At 34.5% G+C, this 25,504-nt stretch overlaps 1 protein-coding gene across 2 annotated transcripts in view; it reads right to left on the reverse strand.

The window, feature by feature from the left end:
• IL1RAPL1 (interleukin 1 receptor accessory protein like 1) overlaps window positions 1–25,504 on the reverse strand; it is a 1,149,826-nt gene that overhangs the window by 9,007 nt on the left and 1,115,315 nt on the right. For both annotated transcript variants that reach the window (XM_031445619.2, XM_064483316.1), the window contains one exon: window positions 6,464–6,607. In XM_031445619.2, the coding sequence (XP_031301479.1) occupies window positions 6,464–6,607 (144 nt within the window). The remainder of the gene's footprint in view (window positions 1–6,463; window positions 6,608–25,504) is intronic.

Here is a 25,504-nt window from a genome sequence, read left to right on the forward strand (position 1 = left end):
CTTGCATGTAGCATATTAGCACAGAATTATGTGATCATTAAAAACTAACACTGACGTAACTTGAATAAATAAGAGTTTTTGAAAAATTAAGTCATTCCTTTCTTGTATCTCAGATTTGCCTTCATATGCTCTGTCACATTTCCAATATATAATTTTTCAATTAAAAACTCTGCAGAAATAGATAATGTATCTTTGAATAAAAAACATTCAGCATATATTAATATTCTGACTTTGTGATTACTGAATGTCATTGTTTTAATAAATTCCCCTTTTCATGTCAATTCTGCCATGGCAACACCTGGCAATTACATTCTAAAATAAAGCTGTTTGAGTTTTAAAATTTGAAAATTTAATAATATTCTTCTAGTTTACATGTTTTATTATTTCATACTTTTCTGGACTATTTGAAACCATAGAGTCTTAAACACTGAAATGTGTCACTAATTAAAAAATATATGGCATAACATAGTGAAGGAAAAAACAAAAACAGCAGCTGAGCTCAAATCCTGACCATCATTAATTTTTATTTTACTCATTTGAGACTGTTTCCTGATCTATAAAATAGCAGTTCCGTAAAGGAGATTTCTAGGGTTAAACGAGTCCCCATCATAAAATAAAATGCTTGGTTCAAAGGAGGCATTCAGTAGATATTAATTTCCTTCCCTCACATCCTTAAGAGGAGAGCGGGCAGCACAGATGATAGAAGTTGTAATTAAGAGGGTCAGAGGTAGCAGAGTGGTCCAGGGAGCATGGAATTTGAGGTAAGAAGCCTTGATTCCTACCACTTAACAGCTTACAATTTTGGGCAAGTTGTACATCAAAAACAACTACAGATTTGTCCTTCTCGAACTCAAAACCACATTCTAGATTGTTCATGTGTAGGCAAATTATCTAATCACCACCACCAAAAAATACCCCCAAAATACAAACAAACAAAAAACACTACCTAAAGTGTTTCAAAATGATTTTACAGAAGTACTGTGCTACAGTGATAGACATGAGGACAATAATTTCTGAAACTTAATACTGAGTAACCTTGTAATTGAGGGAGAAAAAAAAAATTTTATGACCTAAGAGTGCATAGATATCCATAGATATCCACGTATTTCATAGGCTTGAAATGGAACAGCTCTTCAAATTTTCCAGAGTCAATGCGTGAAGATTATAAAAGATTTCTTTAACTCATTTTGTCCAATCCCTGTAATAACTCTCAAAGTAGAACTAGGAGAGATCTCTTTCTTCATCTTTAAAATAGGCATTGTATTAGTGATTACAGTGTTCTTTTAAGGTTGCCTTGCCATCATTGTGAATAAGCACACCCCTCACACCTCATACTCAGGGGCTAAAAAGAAAAACAAAACAGCTTGCACTTTCAGAGAAAGAAACATAAAGTAGACTCACCCTGTCTAGCACTAGATCCTCTCCACAAAATTGAATCTTAAACCTGTTCCCATAAGTTATTCCCTTATGAAAACTTATGCAGTACCTTATCGACACCCACCAATATAATCATCAACGTAAGAGAGCAGCTGTTTGTTGTTTTTTTTCATTAATAGACTACCTATTATGTTACAACCTTATTTTTCTTTAAATATTTGTTTTATTTTTATTTGTAAAGCTAGTTCTAAACTCTAGACACCCTTGCAAAATGCTGGAATAATTCTTGTCTCCATGACTTTGTCTTTGAGCCTCCTTCTCACAGAAATAAATAAATGAGATAAGGAATCTTGAATTCACAATGCTTTACAAGTAGTAAGAATTCACCAGAAAGTGCTTACTATTCAACGTGAAAAGGGCTATAAAAATGATGTGCCTGAAGTGCCATTTTAGTAAAGATAAAGGAGAAAATAACTAGACCTTGCGATTATGATGGGAGTATTTATAACTTAAGGGGAAATGTGAACTGTGTTTGAGAGAGAGAAAGAGAGAAGGGAGGGAGGAGAGACAGGGAGGAAGGAAGAAAGGAAGGAGGAAAAGAAGGAAGGAAAGAAGGAAAGAAGGAAGGAAGAACTACCTTCATTCAAGCTTTTAAACAAAAGTGGAAGGGAAACCCCAGTCGGAGGCATGGAGGAGCAAAGGAGTCTGATGTTGTTACAATAACTGTATTTTCTTCGTAATTATTCCAGCAAAGCTCGTGGGATATTGTGTTAGTGTATGCTCAGCTCTAGAGACGGGAGGCTGCCTTTATCAGGATGCTCAGTTAGCATTTAATTAGAATAAGGCAATGCTCTAGAGCACTTCAACGCTACAAGCACTTAAACTATCTTTATTTTTGATCAAAAGTAAATGCTGCATTAATTAGCACAATGAATGTTAGAAACCACGTTTCACTGCTAAAATTAGTGGCTTTTTACTAAGTATAATGGATCCTGGAAATGGACCCTCCATGGTGAAATCAGTGCTATTCAAGACATACGCAACACTTAACATAATTTAGAGACACATCCCACTCCTCAAGTATGTAGTGGGGCCAGTGGCCTGCCCTCTCAGGGAAGCTGTTCCAGGCTTGATTCCAAATGGTCTTGTGTCCTGATGAGAAATATTCTTTTCTTTTTTTTTCAGAAATTCACATTTATTTCAGAAAGAATTTTAAAAGTTATATGTAATAAAAAGGACAGTAAAATGTTAAAAAAATTTTGAAAAAACCACGTATAAACATCTCAGAACATAACACCCTACAATGCTGTTTATATGTCTGAATATTACCTTTCAGTTCTTAACTGCATGGAGACATAGCTATCTGCAAAGCTGATGATTGTAGTAGACAAATCTTTTTGTATTCTGCTTTTTATTTGATACCATGACATTGCTGTGTACCATTACTCAGTTGATGAAGAATATTCTTTGTTGTTATTAGATGGTTAGCCTAATCCTGCCACTGAAATATTGTCACATTTGCTTCAGGGGAAACTTTTTGTAAGATTTTTTGGGAACTTAAATGTACACACACACTCATACACAATCACATGACAGAGTTGGAACTGCTTCAAATTTATAGGATGGGTTACATGCTTGTTTATTAACAAATGTCTATGCAGCAGAATTTGCCCAAATTTTCCTTCACTATTTTATGGAATCAAGGTGGGAGAGGAATAATTAACCTTCTCCCATCCCTAACCATTATAGTTACCTTATTGATCCAAAGGGACCTGAGATTTATGCATGACTGCGTTGTCCTGGGTCAGTTCTCAACAGCTGTGTTTGTCCAAAGACCAGTATTTGATTCTAACTGGAATTTTGCATGATCAGATTCCACTGGGGTGGCAAGACTGCAAATTTAAGTTGGGCCACTCTGTTACAGTCACTGCTTTCTGAACTAAGAAAGCTTTCTACGGTGGCAGGCAACATAGAGACATGCTTTTCTCCAAAGAATCACAGTAAATTTGTACTTTTAAAGAGAAGTTTGGCCGAGTGTGGAGGATAAAAGAGAGAGGTAGTGGTTACCAGTGGGGGAAGGGGAGAGGTATTATAGGAGTGGGGAAGTGGGAGGTACAAACTATTGGGTGTAAGACAGGCTCAAGGATGTATTGTACAACATGGGGAATATAGCTAATATTTTGTAATGACTGTAAATGGAAAGTAACCTTTAAAATTGTATAAAAAATCTAAAAAATTTTAAAGTATGCAATAAAATAAAATAAAATAGAGGGGTAGACAATGAAGGCCAAGAGGATGGTGTAGGAGGCTTGGACAAGGCATTTGTAATGAAGAGTAATAGAAAAGTCTATTTTCAAGAGGTACCATTAACTGACCATGATGGCTAACTGAAAATGGCAGATGAGGAGGTAGTGAAGTAAATGCAGTAGAGAAGGATACAAAAAGTTGAGATGTCAAATGGAGGATGGCAAGGAATGAGTGTGAGGGTGGGTGATTTATAAGCTAGGGTTGGGACCTATCAGAGTGGAAATAACCAATAGGTTACTAGAAACAAACGATAACAAAACAAGAGAACTGGGAGAAGAACATTTAGATTTAGGAGTCATTTGTGCATAAATGCAAGTGTAGATAGTATTGTACATGTCAACTAAAAAGGTGAGTGTTGCAGAATTCGAAGAGAAGTGGTAAGGCCTGAGTCCAAAGGAAACAATAAAATGTAAGGTTATGTAGAGGGGTATAAGAAGTGATGTGAACCAACCAAGAGAGCAAAGCATCAATATGTTCTATCTTAGAGAAACAGACTCCTTCTGATATAGAACTGATACAGTCAGGTAGTGCCCATTGTAATGACTTGAAAGGAACTGACTGAATGTGTCCCGGATGCCAAATAGTCCATCTCCAAGTCTGAAACAGTGGCTGAAATTTTGGGGATTTGGAGTCATTTAGACCTGGGTTTAAATTCTACCTTTCTGGTTGTATGATTCTCTGAGTATCACTGAAGTAGGCAACACAGCACTTGTCATTTAATAAATACTCAGTAAATGATCAATGAATCTATTATTACCAAAAATCATTAAGACTGACATTACTTCAAAATATGACCTAAACTTTCTTTCCCTATTCTTCTTCACACTCTTTGCCTTTGCTTCCAAGAATACTTCACGTACCCCCCTTTCAGGGGAGGTAACATGGTAGCCTTTGACTTTCAAATCATATTTTTAAAGCCAAGTCAAGAATATGAAAAGCTTGGGGTCACTTAACCGTAGCTTTTCTTTGGAAGAAGAAAGGACTTGTGGGCGAGCAATGAAGAATGTAGATTTGATGATGTTAGAGAAAATTTTCCACACTAGAAGAGTGGATATTTATTCAACCATAATAGCATGTGTAGAAGGATCTAAGGGGATATGACTAGGTTTAGAAACATCTAAACTCTCCAGAGTCTTTGACTATTCAGAATATGACAAATAAAAATTACACTGGAAATTGATAGTTTGGGTGAAATCATTCATATCATTCAGAACACAAACGTATTCAAAATAGGGTTAATAAAGTGCGACTTGTTTAGGCAACCTCCTTTTTCAAATACCGTTTACTGTGCTAATTTTGCAAACAACAGCAGATCTTTAGGTTGTATTGAACATACCAAATTTTTAAAAGGCCAAAAATAATAGAGGCTCAGTGTTCAATAAAGGAAAGGCTTTGGAAACAGATCTATTTTCAAATCCCATCTTGGCTACTTACAGCAATACTCGTGTTATCTTCTTCAGTAAGTTATTTAACCTCTGAGAGCCTCAGTTGCTTTATCATTAAAATAGAGATTATAATACTGACCTCAGAATTTTTGGAGGCTTAGCAAAAATGATTTTAAGAATGTCTAGTACTTTGCTTGATACTCATTCAACAATGATTCTGACATTAACAATTTTCTCATATTTCTTTGAAGCAGTAGCAAAAAATTTAATAATTTGTATGAACAGGCAAGAAAGTTAGAAACAAAGAATAAACAGGTAAATCCTCACTTTAAAAATGAAAAAAAAAGTTTTGCTGCAGCACAGACTTCACTCTAATGGGAAGGGGAGAAGGTTAAACAAAGAGGAGTATTAGGAATGCAACTTATTCAGACAATCTACAGCTCTACCTGTGATTTACTCCAGAGGACCCTGGAAATGTGGTAACATGGGCAATTGCCTCATTTTCCTTTGTACCATCTAGTGAAAAACTGATAGTGAATAAAAAAAGTTTACAAATATGATGAAGAAACCATCACCATCTGTACTATTTCTTGTCAGTTCACATACACTTCCTATATTGCAAGTCTGTCTTTTATATGAATCAGTTTCAGATGACTAATAAAGGGAAAAAATCTGTTAGTCCCCTAATGGGCATTTTACAGAGCTCAATTTTAAGGACCTCATATTCTTCTTAGGTTGTACACATATTCATGACTGACCAGAGGCAAATAATAATTCTGATTTCTATGAAAACACTATTCACTTATCTAATGTGAGTAAAAATATTAGAGGTATTATTATGAAAACAATGTGCTGGTGCACTTTCCTATCTGTTGCTCCACATTTAGAATAAAAATTAGCCTGTCTAAATATAGCTAAATAAACAGTATTGAAAAGACTGCTGGATGAATTCTAAAATATTCAGTACAATTTATTATAACTGATCAGTCTAAACAAGGAACAAATTGAGCTTCACTTCAAACTATTGGGCTAGGGAACACAATTAAAAAAGACACTCCTTACCTATACAGAAGTAAAGCTGGATTTTCAGTACTGATTACAAGGTGAGAGAAAATAACACTCTGATAACACTGCAATCAGCGTTTGTAATTCGCAAGTGCTGTTTGGAATACCATACTAAAAAGGGTAGGTGTTGCTTTACAATTTTCAGAGGAAAATATCTATTGTCTCCAAAGCATCACACATATCCTTTCATAGAAAAGATGAATTTACAAACTGAACACTGAAAGCCTATAAGAGCTGCTGTCAATGGCTATGCACGAAACTTTTCTTTCCCCTTAGTAAAACAAAAAAGAATATTTAGAAAGAACATTAAAAGAAGGAACTCATCTTACCTCCATCCAGCTCCTCAGCCCCAAAATGATTCCTGTAGAAGAGCATGATTTCTATCTTGTAACACTTGTAGATGGTCACCAAACAAACAAGCAGCAGCAGGATAGCACCAAGCCCTCCAGCAAGTTCAACTGTATACATCAGCTCTGGAAAAAAAAAAATCACAAGAGTGAATTATACCATATTCACATACAAACTCATAAATTCAACTTGCTTTCACAGTTTTCTGGATGAGACCAGATGTGGGTAATGGATTAACACAACCTCTTTCCTTTCTGCATAAGAATTTGACCTTTTGATAACTTTCTAGCTGTTTCCTTGGTAACCAGATAAGGTGGTATGTGGTAACTGTGTTGCTAAGCAACATTGCTTATGTTAAAAATGAACCTATGTTGGTAGATTGCATTTGGACTGAAAGAATTATAAATACTTGATCGGAAACTATTAATTTTGGGTTTGCCGGAATACAGTAACTCTTACATATAAAACTATCCTTTGTGGGAATCCTGCAAGCTATGCTTATGGAGTTGACAAAAGAAATATTGGTTCCTGTGGATATGAAGCTTTTAAGCCAGGATGTTTTCTGAACTCATCCAATGTGAATCTTGATCCTTCTCACCTGAGTTGTCACCTGGGGGTTGGGGCTGAGGGGAGATAAGGGGTCAAGCAGCATAGTTCCTGAAGGGCACTGTGCACTGTTGCATAGAGTGTTGGATGGACCACTTAATGAATACTGTCTGCTGGCTCCTCCCAGGAGCAGTGACTCTTGTCCTATATCTTTATCTGAATAGCATGGTGCCAAAGTGGCCAACCACAGCCTTGGAGAATGAATGCTAACTTGGGCTTAAGAAGTAGATACTCTAGTGGATGTTATACCAGACTAACTATGTTGGCAAGTATTTTTCTTTCAGTAAGCTACTTAAAAATTTTTTTCTTATCCTTTCTTTCCCTTTTCACTAGGTATGCTACTACATTTATCCAAAAGAGTAATTTTCTTACCACTTACTGTATACACATTCTTTTTGGGTTTTTTTTCAATTTTTTCTTTTTTTTTTTATTGAGTTATAGTCATTTTACAATGTTGTGTCAAATTCCAGTGTAGAGCACAATTTTTCAGTTGTACATGAACATACATACATTCATTGCCACATTCTCTTTCGCTGTGTATACACATTCTTTTATTCCTATTGAATGTCTATATTACATCAAACAACTATCAGGCAATTTTAGGGATAAAATATTCACTTATATTTTCTCCTTCAGTGCTCATAAACAGTGTACCAAATTCAGTGATACTGGTACTTAAACATTAAGCCAGAATGCACAGATTTTGAATCTCACTTTAACTAAGTGCCTGTGTATGCATGTTGACCTTCACTGTCATAGTCTAAAAGTTATTTATGGGTAGCTATTGTCCACTGCAGTTGATAACTACCTCGAAAAGTACTAGTTTCCTTAATTACCATTAAAGATTAATATTCTTGAAACTATGGCTCTAAAATACTGGTATTTTTGATCCTGTAATGTACAATCCACCAATGGGTTATCTAATTTTGTAACATAGTCAATGTAGGCTTAGACTGAACTTTAAAGTAAGCTATGGTTTTGCAGTGACAACTACTCTTAGGCTAAAAGATCAATACTGAAATGTTGCAAATGAGGTGAAATCATTATGGGTGCAATGTGGTATCAGTGATAAATAATCTGAGAAGTATGGCCATCATTTTCTTACAAGAACCTATTGTGTTTGCAAGTGTGTGTGTGTGCTTGCAAGTGATGTCACTTTTCCTTTGATAATTACAGAAAAAAAAACTGAGCCATATTTCTCATTATCTAGTCTTTCATTCCTAATTCAACAGTTTAATAAAAAACACATATAACTAGTGTTTAATCAAGTATGTATTTCTGCTCTTATTAAAATTAAATGGGGCACAGAAGAAAATCTTATAAAAAGTGATTGGACTTTGTGAATTTAAGAATGAAAAATAGAATTATTAAATCTTTTAGAGTATAAGTAAATTAACATGAAGTGTAAAATACTAAAAAGTACTTCAAATAAATTTTTATATTTTGTATTTATAAATTTGATATTTATAAGTATCAGACAGCTTTATCTGCTGAATCCTGTGAGAGATTACAAAAGACAGGACTACAAAAGCACCAGAAACGAAATACAAAACACTCTTCAGTATAACATTTCCCCACTACTATGTGAACAGAAAGGATTAGAGGTAGATAATTCTGTGGGTACATTAGGTCTTGTTCTCTCAGGATATTAGTTGAACTCCACCACACAGAGAAGCTGGCATAAAACTCTAACTTATGCCCATAAGCTAATTTATATGCCAGACAAATGTGATTTAAATTACACTGGATACAATGGGAGAAAGAAGCATTTGGACTTTAGTTTCCTCTAAGATTCATTCTGTTTTCTAATATAATGCATTATACACTTGAAACTTCTCACTCTAAAATTTGTTGCATGAGAAAAGAAATGAAAGAATAATGAAGAATGCTTAACCTCTACTCCCCAACACTGCTAATGGAAGTGCCCAATGGTACTACTATATTAGAAAATTTGGGTAGTTTCTAATAAAGTTAGATATGAATATACCCTATGAACAGCAATTACACTCCTAAATATTTACCCAAAGGAAATATAAGCAGATATCCACAAGAACATTTGTATAAGAATGTTCAGAGTAGTCTTCATAGTAGCCACAACTGGGAACAACCCAACTGTTCATTAACAAGATATGATGAACAACAGTTGTGTGTCCATATGATATAACATACTCAGCAGTAAAAACAATGAATGACTGATAACATGCAATGTGCATAAATCTCACAAAATTTTGTTAGGGGAAGGAAACCAGACACAAAGTAATACCTTCTGCATAATTCTATCTAAATGAAGCCCAGGAACAGGCCAAAATAACCCATAGTGATGGAAATCACAAAATGCTCGGTGGATGGGTGATGGGAAAATTTATTGGAAAGGGGCAAGAGGGAACATTCTGGGATTAAAAAAAATCTGTATCTTTTTAAGGTGCGTAGACAAGTATATACATTTGTCAAAATTCACTGACCTGAACACTTAAGATGTATACATTTTATCTGATGTTAATTGTACTTCAATTCTTTAAAAATTTGATTTTTTAAAAAGAGCCATTATAAATTCTAACCTAAGGCCTATGTAGGAAGAAGCTATAAAGAAAGCAGGGAGTCAGGACCACTGCTCTGCTGTAGATAACTGCCCGGTTAGGGACGATTTTTCCATTGTGCCCCTAAGTACACCCTTTGATTCTGGAAACACAGCACTAGGCGGGGCATTTAGCATGTCTTACATGTCCATATCTCATTGAATAGCTTTTGGAACAATCAAAAACTGTGCCTGAAATGTAATCCTATTAATCCAATAAGCAGAATTCTCATTTTCTTCAGATAGTTTTTATAACACTGGTTCCTACACATATTTTTTTAACTTTTAAAAATTGAGTATGTGTAAGTTAGAGAAAAATTGTATGAAAGTTAGTCCTTATTTTTAGAGAAGTAATTGCCCATATGTAAATTAATCCCATTGCTTGAAGTCATGAGCCACTCAAAAAATTATATATACTACCTTGAATATACTTTTTACTATGTCAATCAGTAATACTCTATAAAATGTAATGAGAAAAAGAGAGCAGGTTGGTGAGGCTTAGCAATTACAGAAATGGTCTTGTGTCACATGAAGACCTCCTTTAAGGTACAAACATATGACAAGTTATGTTTACCTCGAGTATAAGCAATAAGCAAGAAAAATTCTTCTGAGCCATATGACAATCATTTACTTAATAATAGAGATTCCAAAAACTAGTCCAAAGAAATAGTATTAAAAAGTATTTATCCTGTTATCTTGATAATATCTCAGATTTCCCCCAGAAACATCTACAGTATTATATGCAGAAGCATGGTGTGTTTATAATATCCTTAGAAGTCAGAAAAGAAATGTATCTTTCTCCACAGTACGGACACCAGTGCCTGCTCCTCATTTATGACATTATTTTTATGTAAGAGTAATATACATGCCTTCATATTATAAATGTGTGCAGGTTAAAAAATTTCCATTTAAGTTTTTCACATTGGTTTATATAGCACGTGTAAATCCTCTCAAGGAAATTAATGTATTAGATTTAGTTTCCACATTCCTTTGCTCCAAGCTGGACACATTCGTTAATATGAGTGCCAGCCATTATTGCTTATACATTGGGTCAGGACAAAATTACAAGGGGTTAAATTCTGTTACAGCTAAAAGAAATGATTGGGGCCCACTGCAGTATTTTATCTTTATATTACAATGTGAACAGTGTTGCCCCCGCAAGTGTCATTTTTCCTTTGAAATGGGATCCGCTTTTCAGCTCAAGTTCACGTTTCGTGGAGTGGCAGCAATTAAAAAATAAAAAGATTCCATTTCAGCACGATTCAACATCGGAGGACAGAAAAAGAAAGTGCAAACCTTTTAAAATCTGTTTAGCCTTTGTGTTATTTTGTTCAAATGATAGACTCTGCCTGCTGTAAGGGACTAAGACTGAATATTGAAAATTGTAAAGCAAAATCACTAGGCAAAACCTAAGAGAAACCGGCATTTGGTTTAAACACAACAAATGAACAAGTGCCAAAGAGTTACATTTCAGGGCACCAGCAGTCATTTAGTTACAGGCAATTAACAATAGTCCAGGGAAAGCTCCAGTATGGGCTAAGGGAAAACACATTGATTATTGCTGCAGTAGTAGACTGCTTTCAGAATAAATTGCTTCAATTTAAAACTAGATTTGCTACAAGCATTTTGAGCAATGACTACAATTTTTTCTTATCAAGACAGTTGGACCAAGCAACCCTTTAAAAGAAACAGCTAATTAAAATAAAGCACATGCTATCCCTTAGTATATTGGATTACACTGCAAATAATAAATGCATTTGGTTTACACTAATCTTGCTGCAATTACCTAGTGGAGTTTGGAAACCTATTTTTTTTTATTGGCCTGAACCTGGTGTTATTGTTTGCAGACTTTTTCTGTTAGATATCTTTGAAGAGGTAAAGATGTTAACAGAGTTAAATCAAAGTTTATATGTATTTTTGAACTCTTTGCTTGGAATTTTTATTCTGTATCTCTCTATTTATATTTATAATCTTATTTAAAGTATAACTGAAGATTTTAGGTGTCTTATTCTTACATAGTTCATACTAAAATTGCTTCATTCATTATATAAGTCCTTTGAAATGCTCTGCCCTGATTTACATGCAGTAAAATGCAAGTTTGTGGGGGAAATGCATGACAGACAATATAATGATCCCAGTTTATTCATTAGCCTTACCAAGTACATTTCTTCTCTCATTGTGTTATAAAGAGCTAAACTTTATAAGGATTTATCCATCCACATAAATTCATATGCATATTTATTTCTCTGGAGCAGTATAACTTATTTGTTCCTGGCAGGAGGATAATTATGCTCAGCCTACAAAGATATTCAACTCAATTCTACAATGCATCAATGCAATTTAGAAGCAGTTATAATTTTTTTTGGTAACACATTAAGAAGCTGAATTGCTATTCACATAATAGCAAGAAAATGTTTTTAGAAGGTATAAACTAGTATGTAAAGATAGCAGTTTTGCTCCTGCATAAGTGCTTTTTGGAACAAGGCAGGGTATGCCAAATAGTAATAATAATGATAATAACAATAACAATAACAACAACAACAACAACAATAATAATAATAATAATAATAAAAAATGATCCCTGAATTTAACAGCCTGATTTGTGCAACAAAACATTTGGGGAAAAGATTACTTTCAAAATAGTATACTGTGTCATTTGGAAAGAGATTTTCGCCTAAGTATCAAATCAAGTATTAAAACTGCCTATCAAGAATGCAAATATGGTCTTGGCTGGGACCTGTGATTAGGGCCTAGTTAGACTGAGCTCCCACAATCCCTTGGAACTGAAATGTTACATATTAATAAACTATTAAAATGAAAAATAAAAATGAAAGACTAAAGGAAAAAAGTATCATTCTTTATATAGTCTGCTGGAGCCTTCCCCTGGAATATGCTTTTCCTCTCTCCAATCACCTAAGAGGGGTGCTAAGCTTTTTTTTTTTTTTCTATGAAGTAGGGGATATTCATAAGTGGTATGTATTAAAGACAATTTAAAATGAATAATGACAGGAACAAAATAAAAGTGAATCCATGAGTTTACATTAATTATAAACAAATTAATAAAAAGGAGAGTTCTCCCTTAGAGCAGAATGCCAACTGGTTAATATAGACAGAATAAGTAGTTAGAAATCACTATTTTTCTGCCATCCTAATGATAATTGATTCAGGCAAGAATCAACAGAAGCTAAAAGTAATAGGTGAAAGATGGACGTTAGGATACTCATACGTCTTAAAGCACACCCCCCCCCACTGATTATTTATTAATGATTAAGGGAGAAAAGGACACCATCTTAAGGAAGTGACCAAAATTAACATCACAGTAATGGGACAAATAGACATCATGTACCTCTTGCCATAATGCATTAAGAAGGCAAAATATCACTTATGTAGTATTCTAGCCAGATACTAGCAAATATTCAAAAAAGGAGGAAATAATGGGCAAACTCAAACTGAGGGACATGGTCTAAAAAGAAAAACCTGGTTTCTACTCTTCAGAAATGTCAATGCTATGAAAGACAAAAAAAAAAAAAAAAGGCTGAAGAACAATCCCAGGTTAAAAGAGACTAAAAAGACTTGACAACTAAATGCAATGCATAATTCTGGATGGGAAATGGGGTATAAAGGATATCATGTGGATACTCTTTGAAATGTGAGTATAGATTATATATTGGACTATAGCATTCTATCATTTTCAAATTTCCTGATTTGATAAATATACTCTGGTTTTATATGAAAATATCCTTGTTTTTAGAAGATTCACACAGGAGAATTTAGTCATGATGTCTGAGATTTACTCTCATGTGGTTGAGCAATATTATGTATTGGTATAAATAGTGTAGCTCTATCTTTTTATTTACCTATCTAAATGAAAAGAGATAAGGCAAATGTGGCAAAATGTTAATAATTGGTGAATTTAGTTGGAGAGGCTATATGGGAATTTACTGTACTATTCTTGCAGTTCTTCTGTAATCTTTGCAGGTTTTATTTTCAAAATAAAGGTTAAAAAACAAAAGGTCAAATGGTGAGATCACAAAATTTCAAGTGTTATCGTAGAGGATATTTTGGATTGATTACTTTTGGATTAAAATTTTATTATTCACAGCTATTCTACTGTAATCTGGTCAAAAACTTCAGTTTAATCTTCCAAAAACATGTCTTCACCTTGAAATTTTCTTCAGTAATTGTTAGCAGATCTATATTGCTCATGGAAGAAAGTCCAAACCCCTTGTGATGGCATTCAAGGTCCTTCACTCCTTTAATTGAAGTGGCTGATTAACCTGTAGCATGAATCATCCCTCCAATGTGAATTGAATCTGATGTGTGTTTTCCCAAGTGTGTAACAACCTAGAAGTTCTTTCTATTTATCAAAACCCTACCAATCTTGCAAGGCAAAGTTAGGCTAAGATCTAGTGGAGCTAGATTTCACTGAAGCTTTTCCAACTAGAAGTGATATGTCTCTTTAAAATATGTATTTTCTGTGGGTTTCTTTTTTTTGTGACTTAACCATATTGCGTTATATCACTTAGTGTTGTTCATGGTTTTACATTATAAACACTTGTTTTACCTTAGGACCTGTCCTCTGACTGTTCCTTCTAACTGGAATGTTCCTCCCTCAGATTCTACCTGCTTCCCTCTTTGCTTCTCCAAGCCTTTGCTCATAGAACACTTTCCCAATTCAGTCCATTGACCAGTCATTCCTAGTCACAAACCTGTGCCTGCACTTTGTATCCACTTTCCATTCTCTATTTTTTCTATAGCATTTGTCAAAATAGAACATAGTATTTAATTTTCTTATTAATACATTTATTATTTATTGGCTGTCTCCTCCCACTGGAATTTAAATTGCACTGGAGCAAGTTTTTTTTTTGTCTACTTTATCCATATATTTTATTGATTTGACCTCAAATGCCTTGCAAACTAACTGACACATAGTAGGAGCTCAATGAATATTTGTTGAATAAAAGAATCATTAGATGATTAAGAACAAACTCAATTTTCTAATGAAAAGTTAGATTTTTGTGCACTCCCACTCTAAAATTCCAAGAATATCTCTGTGAGCCATTTTTCCAGTCAATATGTCATGAGGTTCAAGCAACTGATGAGACATTATTAATATGCAGCCATTAATTAGGTAATAAAACTTCATTCTATAGAAAAATGGTCAACTTCATAGTACAGATTTAGAAAGGTTCTTTCGCTCATAATCCAACGACAATATAGTCTTTATTGACTTACAGAACTAGGAAAGTTTGGATTCACTTGGCATTCTGAAATCAATCATGTATCGTTTTACATCCTTGATATTGTTATTCAATTTTTTCTTTTGACTCCCTCATTCATTCATTTACTTTCTTTTTGTTTAGTAAGCACCTTAAATATACCAAGTGTAGGGCTTTGAGTTCTTGTGATAGTGATGGAAGAAACATGCTTCTTGCCTTAAAGGAACTCATATGGAGTTGCAGAGTCAGGCATGCAAGGAAATATTTAAAAACAAAATAATGAAAGCTAATATTTATTGTGTGCCTAAGTGTTACTCTGCTAGGTTTTTTATATGGGTGTAAGAAATGCCCTACTATAAGAATAATAAACAAAGTCAGGTGAGCAACTCACTCAGGGTGCTTTTGTGTGTGTGTGCTTGTGTTTCTGTTGGGGGATTTTATTTTATTTTTAAAAAATTTGTATTTCTTTTAAAAAGTTGTTTTTTGTTTTGTTGTTTTTTTTTAAATGGCAGTACTAGGGAATTGAACCCAGGGCCTCGTGCATGCTAAGCAAGTGCTCTACCACTGAGCTATATCCACCCCCTTGTTGAGGGATTTTAGAGACAGGGATCAGACCAGACACTGTGTGGCACAGTGCAGAAAAGGGCCTGGAAAGGATTTTGGCAAGTAGTTTGGTGTGTAGTACAGGGAAGCCAAAGTACGGAGTAATGAGTGATGGTAGGCAAATTCATGTTCTAATTTCTCAGCTAGCATATGCTGATTCTCTTTTTTTTTTTTCTTTTCAAAGCAACTAGCTTATACCTTGTCAATAAACATTTGTTTGAGGGATTCATGGTATCAATTAATCCAGGTTTCCCAAAATTAGGTCAGAAAAATAGGACAATGATTCTCCCCAGTGGAAAAATGACATACATTTTCAAATTGTACAGTGTGGTATTACTCACACAGAGCTGTATCACCGAAAATATTTCCTTTTTGGATTATAAAAGCAATGTTTGAAATAGGTCTGTCCAAAGACCATAATGTGGAATGTATACAGACTATTAAGTATTTGCACACACACACAAACATATAAAGTATTCAGATGTGGTCTCCTTCATCTTAGATCTCATAAGACTTAGTACGATGGGGAGAAACCAGACAAATTGCTACAGTAAAGAACAAAATGGGCCTCAGGTGATCAGCATAGAAGACAGGGCTATTGCATATCAAGGTGTCAAACTTCACTGATGCCTGAAAGAAAAGTCTCTTAGAAGAAAAAGTATTTGCTTTCCCTCTACTAGGAATTTCCTTTTCAACATGTCATACAAATAGACAGGCACAGATGGAATGTTACAAAACGTCTCTGGAGAGAAAACTGTCAGAGTGAAGGTGGCATTGCCATTTTACTCCTTTTTGTTAAGGGCTGCAGTGTTTATCCTGAAAGCAATTCTCCACCAGAGGATATACTGTCACAGTTAGAAGAATTTGGTCTTCCACTGGGAATGCTTTGGATTGGCCAAAGAACCCAGAACATCTGGACTGCTTAGATAACCAATAGAAAGAGCCATGTTTTCTACAGAAACACTGAACACTTCTAAAAAAACTTGTATTATGATTTGGAATATATTCAGTTGTTGGAAGTAGATTTATAAAATATTTTACACATATAAAAACTGGCTGCTTTGCAATATACAAAATGAGATGCTTTGATAAACTTCAGAATTTTATGTTATTATTATAATTTTCTTCCTTTAGGGCTTTAACATCTTTCCTAATTATTGAAAGCATTAGAATAAAATGTGTTCGGCAAAAGCTGTTTCTCTCATGAGACAAGTTTCATTCAAAATCTTGGTGATTCCACAGAGCTAGAGACTATTAAGGCAAAAACAATAATCAAATCGCATGCTGGTTCATTTCCCTCAATGAAAGTAACAGAAAAATCCATTTCTTATCTCTGTTAAATCTTTTTGGATCACTCTCTGTTTCCTGAAAACACACAAATGCTGTGGAAAATGGTGGTAACATTGCTTTCCTTTCTCCTTTTGTAAAAAGATACTAGTCAAGAATTTGTCAACATTTGTTGAAGTTTTTTTTTTCTCCCATTAACAATCTATGAAAAATAGGCATGTTTTGGGAACTACCAGTAGCAGAACCTACCATTCCTTAATTCCTCCTAAGGGAACAGTAAATGGCTCCTTAAGCCATGATGAAGTTGAGAAGAAAGTGGGTGGCCCATATATTTTAGTGGCCTGTGTTGGGATACATGAAGAGCCCGTCTTCAATGAATTCCCTTTTTACCAAAGTGGCTATAACACTGTCCTGCTTCACAAGTAATAAGGTAGTATCTTATCATCTCACTCTGTATATTGATTTTTGGTGTGTGAAAATTAGCAGTGGTTTGAGAAAATGCAGAAGTCAAGGTATCCCCTGAAATGCAATGTTTTCTAATATAGACAGATACAAAGTGGAAGCAAGAGGGCACCTTCAAGCAGATAGATTTTAATATGCTTTTTTTGTTTTGTTATTTTGGGATTTTGGGGGAGTAATTAATATTTATTTATTTTTTTTTTGGAGGTACTGGGGATTGAACCCAGGACCTCAGCCATGCTAAACACATGCTCTACCACTGAGCTATACGCTCTCCCTTAATATACTTTTAAAATGTGTTAATAACTTGATTTTATAGCAAAGAGACTAATGATAGTTTTCCTGTATGCATTTAAAAATCTTTTACTAACTGTACCAAAACGTTTATTTTTTCTCATCTTTCTTCCTGATTCTATAAACATTCGTATTTGTAAAGAATTTAAAAATCATATAATAAGGAGAAATTAAGGGTCACATGGAATTACACCGCCCTGAGAAAACTACTATTACTACTTCAGTTAAAGTTTTTTAATGCCTCTCTTTCTAATGTATTAGGTTTTAAGTGTACTTAACAGAGGCAAGTGACCGGCAGCTTTAAACACTAATACTCCAAAATAGTTTATATTTTGTCTTTTACTCTAGACAGTCTGGAATAGAGTTGTCTAAGGTGGCTTATAATCTATGTTCTGCTAAGAGTCCTCATGGTAAACTCTTTAACCTAATTCACCTTTGATTCACATATCTATTTACCAATGATCATTTATAGATGCCTGCTTCAGCAAGGCAAGTCATATAATTATATAATAATTCCTGCTGTATAATTCTTATATAAATAATAACCATTTTTTGCCACAGTTTACAAATATTCCCTGATAAAGTAGGTTAAAGCATAACCTCATTCTAGAGAAACTATGGATTTCAAATTTTATTTACTCTAACTGCAGTGTTGTACAGATGAGAAAACCAAACTGGTATGTGAGTAGTAAACAGTAGAAGATATACTTTAATATTACCAATTTTTATGGGACTACTGAGATGTCACTGACGGTAGCCCACTCAAGAAGAGAGCCAATATAGAATTTTATTGTGATATCTTTAATGCATTCCTTTAAGCTACTTTCGGTAGTGAGATATTTAAATAACATAGACATGTTTGTTCATTTGGGGAGAATTAGAAATGTACCCAAGCAGTTGAGAGTTGTTATCCTGAAACGGTGAAATTGTATACGTGAGTTTTCAAGTTATACTCATTTTATATTACATAGTAGAATTAGAATTCCCAATTGATTTAAGTCAAGCAATTTATATGTCATTCTTTAGGCTGTGATAATGACCTCTTCCACTTTAGTTTCCATGAGTTTGGCAACCATTACCAGTTAGTACTTTGAACTGCAGTCACATATCTTAAGAAACTGTAGTTTCTATTTTGCAGTTATAGGAACTTGTCATCTAAAGATCTCAGACAATTTTACAAACACCTAAAACTAAAAGAAAATTCCTGGGAAGAGCAACCGCTGCATTTCACTTTCAAGATTTGTACAATGACTCAAAACTCAGAATCTGTAACATCTGATGAATTGGCTAATATATACTGTTAGTCACCCAGGGTTTAATATATTCTTTACAAGATTCCTCCATTGGAGCTTAAGGATGATGAGTTAACAAATGATAAAAATGGAGAAAAATGGCATGAGACTTGCTTTAGGTCACACACAAGTGAAGAGTCAAAAACAAAACACTCTCAAGTAACTGTCCATTTTTCATCAGAGTTCACAATGTCTTTTTAGTCAATCCTTTTTCATGTCAAATTCTAATGCATGATCATGATTCTTAGGTGATTTTAAAAATAACCTTTTTGTTCTTTCTTACATATACCACTGGATTTCTTTTTGTGAAGTAAAAACAAAATATATTTTAATAGCATTTAAATGTCCACTTTTAATTTATAGAAATCAACCTACAGATGTACCATTCTTCATAGAACACAAGCTAAAAATAGTATATCTTCCCTAAAAGTAGAGACAAATAGCTAACATATTTCTTACAGATGGCAAATGTAATTCTCAACACTAAAATCTAATACAAGTTACCGTGGTAATTTATTGGAAATCAACACTTTTTTTTCTACTATATGACCTGAGAGAGTAGTTAGCATTTTTTAATGTGTCACATCTAATTTCTTACTTTACTGACCTGGTTGTCAAAGTTCGATATACAAGGAACTGCTTATTAAAAGTTATCCCTTGCATTTTTGACCCATTTGTGCCATTTCTCAACTAAGTGCAGGAATTCAAAGCCATAAAAATGTACAGCCATCTCCTTCTCCCCAATAATCTTGCTTTAATGCCCCAGGATGGTGATAGATATCCTCTGGCAGCAGTGACTCAACTACTAAGGACAACTAACCCAGTGCTTTGCCTGTAGCTGGCACTCAATATATATTTAGTGAGTGGGAATGATTTGTTGCTTTTTCATACAACAGCATTATATGACTCATCTTTAACTAGCAGTGAAGTGAGATTTTGAGCAGGAAAAGAAAAATTGTCACTCAACAGGCTGTTCTGACCTAGAAATAACAAGAACATTAAGGTGGTTCTGAGAAGGAAAAGTGAGTGGTGTGTTGGTGGATAGTGACCATGAGTATGCCATTCTGTTTATGTCTCTAATCACACGTGTGGAATTGTGCTGTGTGTCAGATGAAATCTGTGGCTTCTTGCAAATATTTTAAACTGAATCATTATTTTTTCAACTGCCTATGTGTCACTTTCTAAGACAAAGATTGAGTTTCAGTGAATTCCCTCTGCTCTCACCATAGGTTTACCTGTTTTTTTCTATAACTTCTGTTAGATGCTAGACAGATGCCTGTTAGAATGAATTGAACTTTTGAACACACAGGAACTATTTATCCAGGTTCTGTTACTGTCATTTTTTCTTTGCCTGTTTTGCAATCATATCTTTGACCAATGTTATGTGGAGGTTCAATTTTCATGTCTGCCCTTTCTCACTACACGTAATTGAGATTTAGCTAAATACAAGTGTTCAAAACAGGAAATTAGCAGCATTTACTGCTCATTATATAACTTGTTCCTCCTTGGTAATTGCTATTTGCATAGGCTGAACACTATATATAGCCTCTTTGCAGAGGCTGAAATATATGTATATATTCATATATAGGTTGCTGAGACATTCCTAAATGGATTTCCTTTTTAAAAGAGGGTATGTAGGAACTCTGTCCAACAATGAAGGTCCTCTTCATTTAAGAGGTTAATTATTTAATACTTGAAGAGAGTGCCCTCTCAGACATCTCTCTGAGTAGCAAATGTTTTCTACAAGACAATTTCACTAAATACTTGAGGCATATAACTTCATTAAGAGTGGAGTGTGAGGGCAAGGTACTAATGTTTAAATAGGTTCAAAGGTGTTGACCATGTTAAACAGAATGAGATAATTAGTTAGAAATAGTCCCACTGATTGGCTATATTCCTCTTTCATTCCTCTCTCATGGAAACAGCTAACTTAAGAGTTAGATGTTTTTTACCTGTTAGATTCCACCAAGTTTATTAGAGGATCTTTTGTCTAGGCAAAGACCTTGGTATGCCAGTTGTGGTCCACACACCAGCAGCATCAGCATCAATAAGGAACTTGTTTGAAATTCAAATCTGGAGTCCAATTCAGACTAATGATTTTGAATCACTTTTAAACAGACTTCCTAGGTAATTTAGATTAGGACAACAACCACAAAAGATTGTGAAGCACTGCTCTAGGGACTTCTAGATGACTCTCCAAGAGTGCTGTAGGGCAGCAAAATTTGCCACCCCAAAATGTGTATGAGGATCTTTGGTATTAACTTAGGCTGATTATTTTTAAGAAACAGAACACTCAGTATGTTTTTCTTGTTACCTCCCTGTTAGCTGCCTAAAACAATTTGAATAAAGAGCCTGTTCCCAGAATAGAGCTATCACCAGAGATATCTGCAAAGAACATAGGCTAGGTGTGTATGGGGGGGAGACTCAGCAGGAACTAGAGGTCAGAGTCCACTCTGTCTCATTGTCTCTATATGACCCTGAAAACACTGGTTTACCAAATATTTGCTTTTCCATCTCCATGCGAATTGTTATCCTCCTCTTTCAAGTCTCAAACCACTACTCTTAACATCCTCTTTGGTCTTTAGCTGGAGATTGTATTTAAGGTGAGGGCTTTAGGCATTTTGGTGAGTTACTCAGTTTTCCTGGGTCTCTCTCATTATTTCTACATGTTATTAAACTTCTGTTTGGTTTTTCTCCTGTTAATCAGTCTCATGTCAATTTAATTCTGACACCAGACAGAAGAACTTAGAAAAGTAGAGGAAAAATTCTTCCTCCCTGAGAGTTTGTGTAACTGGCAGGATTCATCTTTATTGGCTGGACAATACTCATCCCATGGCTGCTGTAGCTAAGAGATCCTGTAACAACTGCCAAAAACTTTCAGATGGTAAGAATTCTTACCATGTCAGTCTCCCAGATCTCTGCTTGTGGGGTTGGTTGGAAATGAGAGTGGTGAAGGCTCTTTTTCTCTTTTCTAATATTAGATTAGCAGGAGAAAATATTTGTGGAGCTAGTTCCTTAGGCTTAGCAACTCTGGTAAATTTGGTAGCGTACTCTTGGCTTAATTGATCCTTTTTCACCCAAAGATGGTATTTGTTGTTCTTTGTCGCTATCTGTTGTGTGATTTGTTTATTCTATGTCCTGAGAGCTCAGCATTATGACCACTGAGAGTATTTTCTCTCTGGTCTCCACCACCTGGAAGGTACACATACCAGAGCGCATTTGGTGGTCAAACAGACTGGAATTCTGAACAACTGCAGCCAGTTAGTCAGAAGCACATGTAACAACCTGGGATTGTAACTGCTGTCTCTTTGTCTCTGCCAGCTCTCAGGGGAATTTGTTATAACGGGTCCCAGTCCAGAAAGGGCCTTTGTCATCTCAACTGTCATCTTGTTAGTGCCATGTGTGACAACAAAGGTCTATACTTTCTTGGGCTAAGTCTGGGAGTAAACTTTCTGGATCTTCTGAGGGCTGCATCCTTTGCACTTTCTTGTGGGACACCTCTTGCATCCTTGGTTAAGCCATAAAAAGGCTTATTGGTTTCAACTGCTATTAAGAGCCTACTCATTAATGGCCAGATGATGCACCCTCTGAATGGAAAAGCTTCTAAACTGGAAAAATTTTAGAGAGCTCTTATGGTAAACAGCTATTTTATTGGTACCTATGTAAAGACCAAATTAACAAGTGCATACAAAGCAATATAATATTTAAGCTTAAAAACTCTCTTAATTAAAAAAAATTGGTTTCGGAAGCCTTATTAAATTTGTGGTCTCAGCTTCACCTCATGGGTCTTATAGGTGCTAATAAAAATATTAGTTTAATTAACAAGAGACTGGAAAGAGGCTGAGGAAAAAAAATCAAGGGACTCTTCTCAACAAGGTGGAAATTTTTGAAGAATTATTAAGAAATAAGGTAAATAAAGCAAATATTGAAAGAGGTGGAACAAAAGGAATCAGAAAGGGAAAAGTCACGGGACTCATTCCAGCAGGGTAGAAATCTTTAGATGTTTATTAAGAAATGAATAAAATGGACATTGATGAGATTAAAATAAATGTTTTAATATAGCACTATCTAAGGTTGAGTGGGCAAAATGTATTCCATGATAGTCCCCCAACATTAAAGGGCCCTAAACAAATTCACTCTATTTACCCCAATTTGGAGAAGTTTAAAAAGCTGGATGGCAAAAATTACGATGATAAACCTGACCAGCAGCCACTTGGTCCATTAATCAAATTAAAGACTGACAGAATGGCCTGAGTCCCTTGGCTCAAATCCTCACTGAGGACCCACAGCTTTTGCACAGGAGTGGGTAAAATGGCCACGGAGTAGAGAGGAGAAGTTTCCAGATTCCTTGATGCATGAACTCTACCAGCTGTGGGACCAAAACTCATTGGTGGTGCTGTGGCTCAGGCTACAATTAGATTCAGAAAGTATAAAAGTGAAGGGGTTGATAGGGTTATAAAGTTTGGAATGCTTGACAGGATGTTACGTGAGGAGGTTATGTCAATGCTGCCAGACTGTTTTATAGGAATAGATGTCATGCCTGGCTGGAAACACCTCCCCTACTCAATATTGTAAGATTGAGACTTGTTGATGGAGTCCTGAGTGGAGGCAATGGTTAGAGGTATGAGCTGATGAAACTGAGGCAAAAGTTTGTAGGCAAATGATGTATTTGAATGGGCTTTATGTAAAATAATAGCATCTCTTTTGCCTGATTGCATTATACAGATGGACATTATGTCTCACGTAGTGTGAGGCAGAAGATGGAGGCCAGTGTTCAAGAGGTACCAAAAGCAACTGTCTTTGTCCTACAAATCTCTACAAAAATCAAAAACGTAAACACAGCCCACAGTTGCCTGAGACTGAGCCTGGTTAGCTTAACTGATAAAACCTGCAACCAAAAATAAATAAATAAATAAATGAATAAAAATAGAGGGAATATGCCTTTTTAAAAGTCAAACAGATGGAAAGGCTCCCTCACTCGAAATCGAGTCCACAGCTTCCTTAAGATTATTTGTCAAAGACAAATACAAATCTTAAAGGTCTTCTCCACAAATACTAAAAAGTTATAGCCATCCAAGCAGATAAACTTAACTTATTCCAACTGTTATTCATAACTAGCAAGTTTTACATTGTTCTATCTGATTCATGACTGAAGTTTTCAAATGAAACCTGTGAGATCCTGGTTGTGTCTGCCTGTATGCCTATGAGTGTACACTACAGAGAGAGTTTTTTTTTACCTCTGGATGGTAATGCCAAAATTAATTTGTAAAAGGGCTCTATTTACTTGGCTTAAAGTAGCACATTTAGAAATTATTATTTCTAAATGTAATAGGAACTAACCCAAATGTTTTTCAAGTTCATGTGATCTAGGATTAATCTTTAGTAAATTTAAAGTTATTGGTTTAATTAAAACAGGCATATCTTTAGCATTATCAGTATTAAGTATAATATTTTATTCTATCTAGGTTTACTAAAAGTCAAATAAGTTCATGTTATCTCTGTTACAAAACTTGTCAACAAGAAAAATAAGATGGCTAACTGCTTTAATTTAATCTCATAAAATCTTCAGAGGTAATCTGTGATTATTACAAACAAATGCATTAAACAGATATAAATGAGAGAGGAGTTTTCAGGTGAACTTTTAAAAATAATGATTGTTTTATAACTATTTACTTAGTTTCCCAAATCTTTTTGGTAATTTATACCTTTAGGATTTTGCTAGATTAAATGATGGAAATTCATTACACATCTAGATCATTTTTAAACAAGATAAAATAATAAAACATTAATTACCAAACATAAGTTGTTCTACTTTTGACTTCCTATTGTAGAGAAACTAAAGGTGAATTTCAGTCTTTTAGTAACTATATCTTGTGCCATATTGAAAGATTGCACTATGTAAATGGGCAAATATTTCTAGAAATTATAAAAGGTATTTATAAATTCTCCACACAACAAAATGCTAATGTATTTCACAATTGTTTACTTCTTTATTTTCACTAGAAATTAAGGCTTCTAATTAATATACGTAGAATAATAAGGGAAACAATTCTGTATGCAAAGAAAGTAAAATATATTTTTAAGTAAGAAAAGGCCTGAGGCATGGACATGTATTTTGGTTAAGAGAAATAGAAGTGATTTTTGTCCTAAAGCTAATTATTTCAAAATGGGAAAAAGAACAAGGGACAAACTAAAGCAGACATAGAAAGTTGTAGAAATTTTGTGAAAAGGGATCTTGGGAAATAAGTTTTATGTGTGATCAAGCTGGCTAAGATCGCAATAAATTTAATTGTGTGAATAAATTTCAATATATTGTACACTGGTACAAAAATAAAATCTGGTTTTCTCTCTGTTAAAAGGACAAAGTTTTTTTTTTTTTTTTTAAAGATTACTGGTCTGTTCTCAATAAGCAATTGTAAACAAAGCTTTTCTTTACCTTTAATGTCATCTGTCAAGGAAAACAAAAACACTATGTTTGGTTTTTATCAGGTCTCTGATTACTTAGGGAAAAAAATCAAATCTTTTAAAATATTATAAGAGCAAAGTTTTTCTTTTTTTTTACAACTATGTAACTTTCTGTATTTGCCTGTGAAGTCTTTGTCACTTTGATTAATTGGATAACTATGTATTGTTTCATAGTGACCTATGATTCTATTTGACCAACTGTTTTAAAACCTTTTGATGTTT

Source organism: Camelus dromedarius, chromosome X, assembly GCF_036321535.1.
Source record: "Camelus dromedarius isolate mCamDro1 chromosome X, mCamDro1.pat, whole genome shotgun sequence".
Lineage (NCBI taxonomy): Eukaryota > Metazoa > Chordata > Mammalia > Artiodactyla > Camelidae > Camelus > Camelus dromedarius.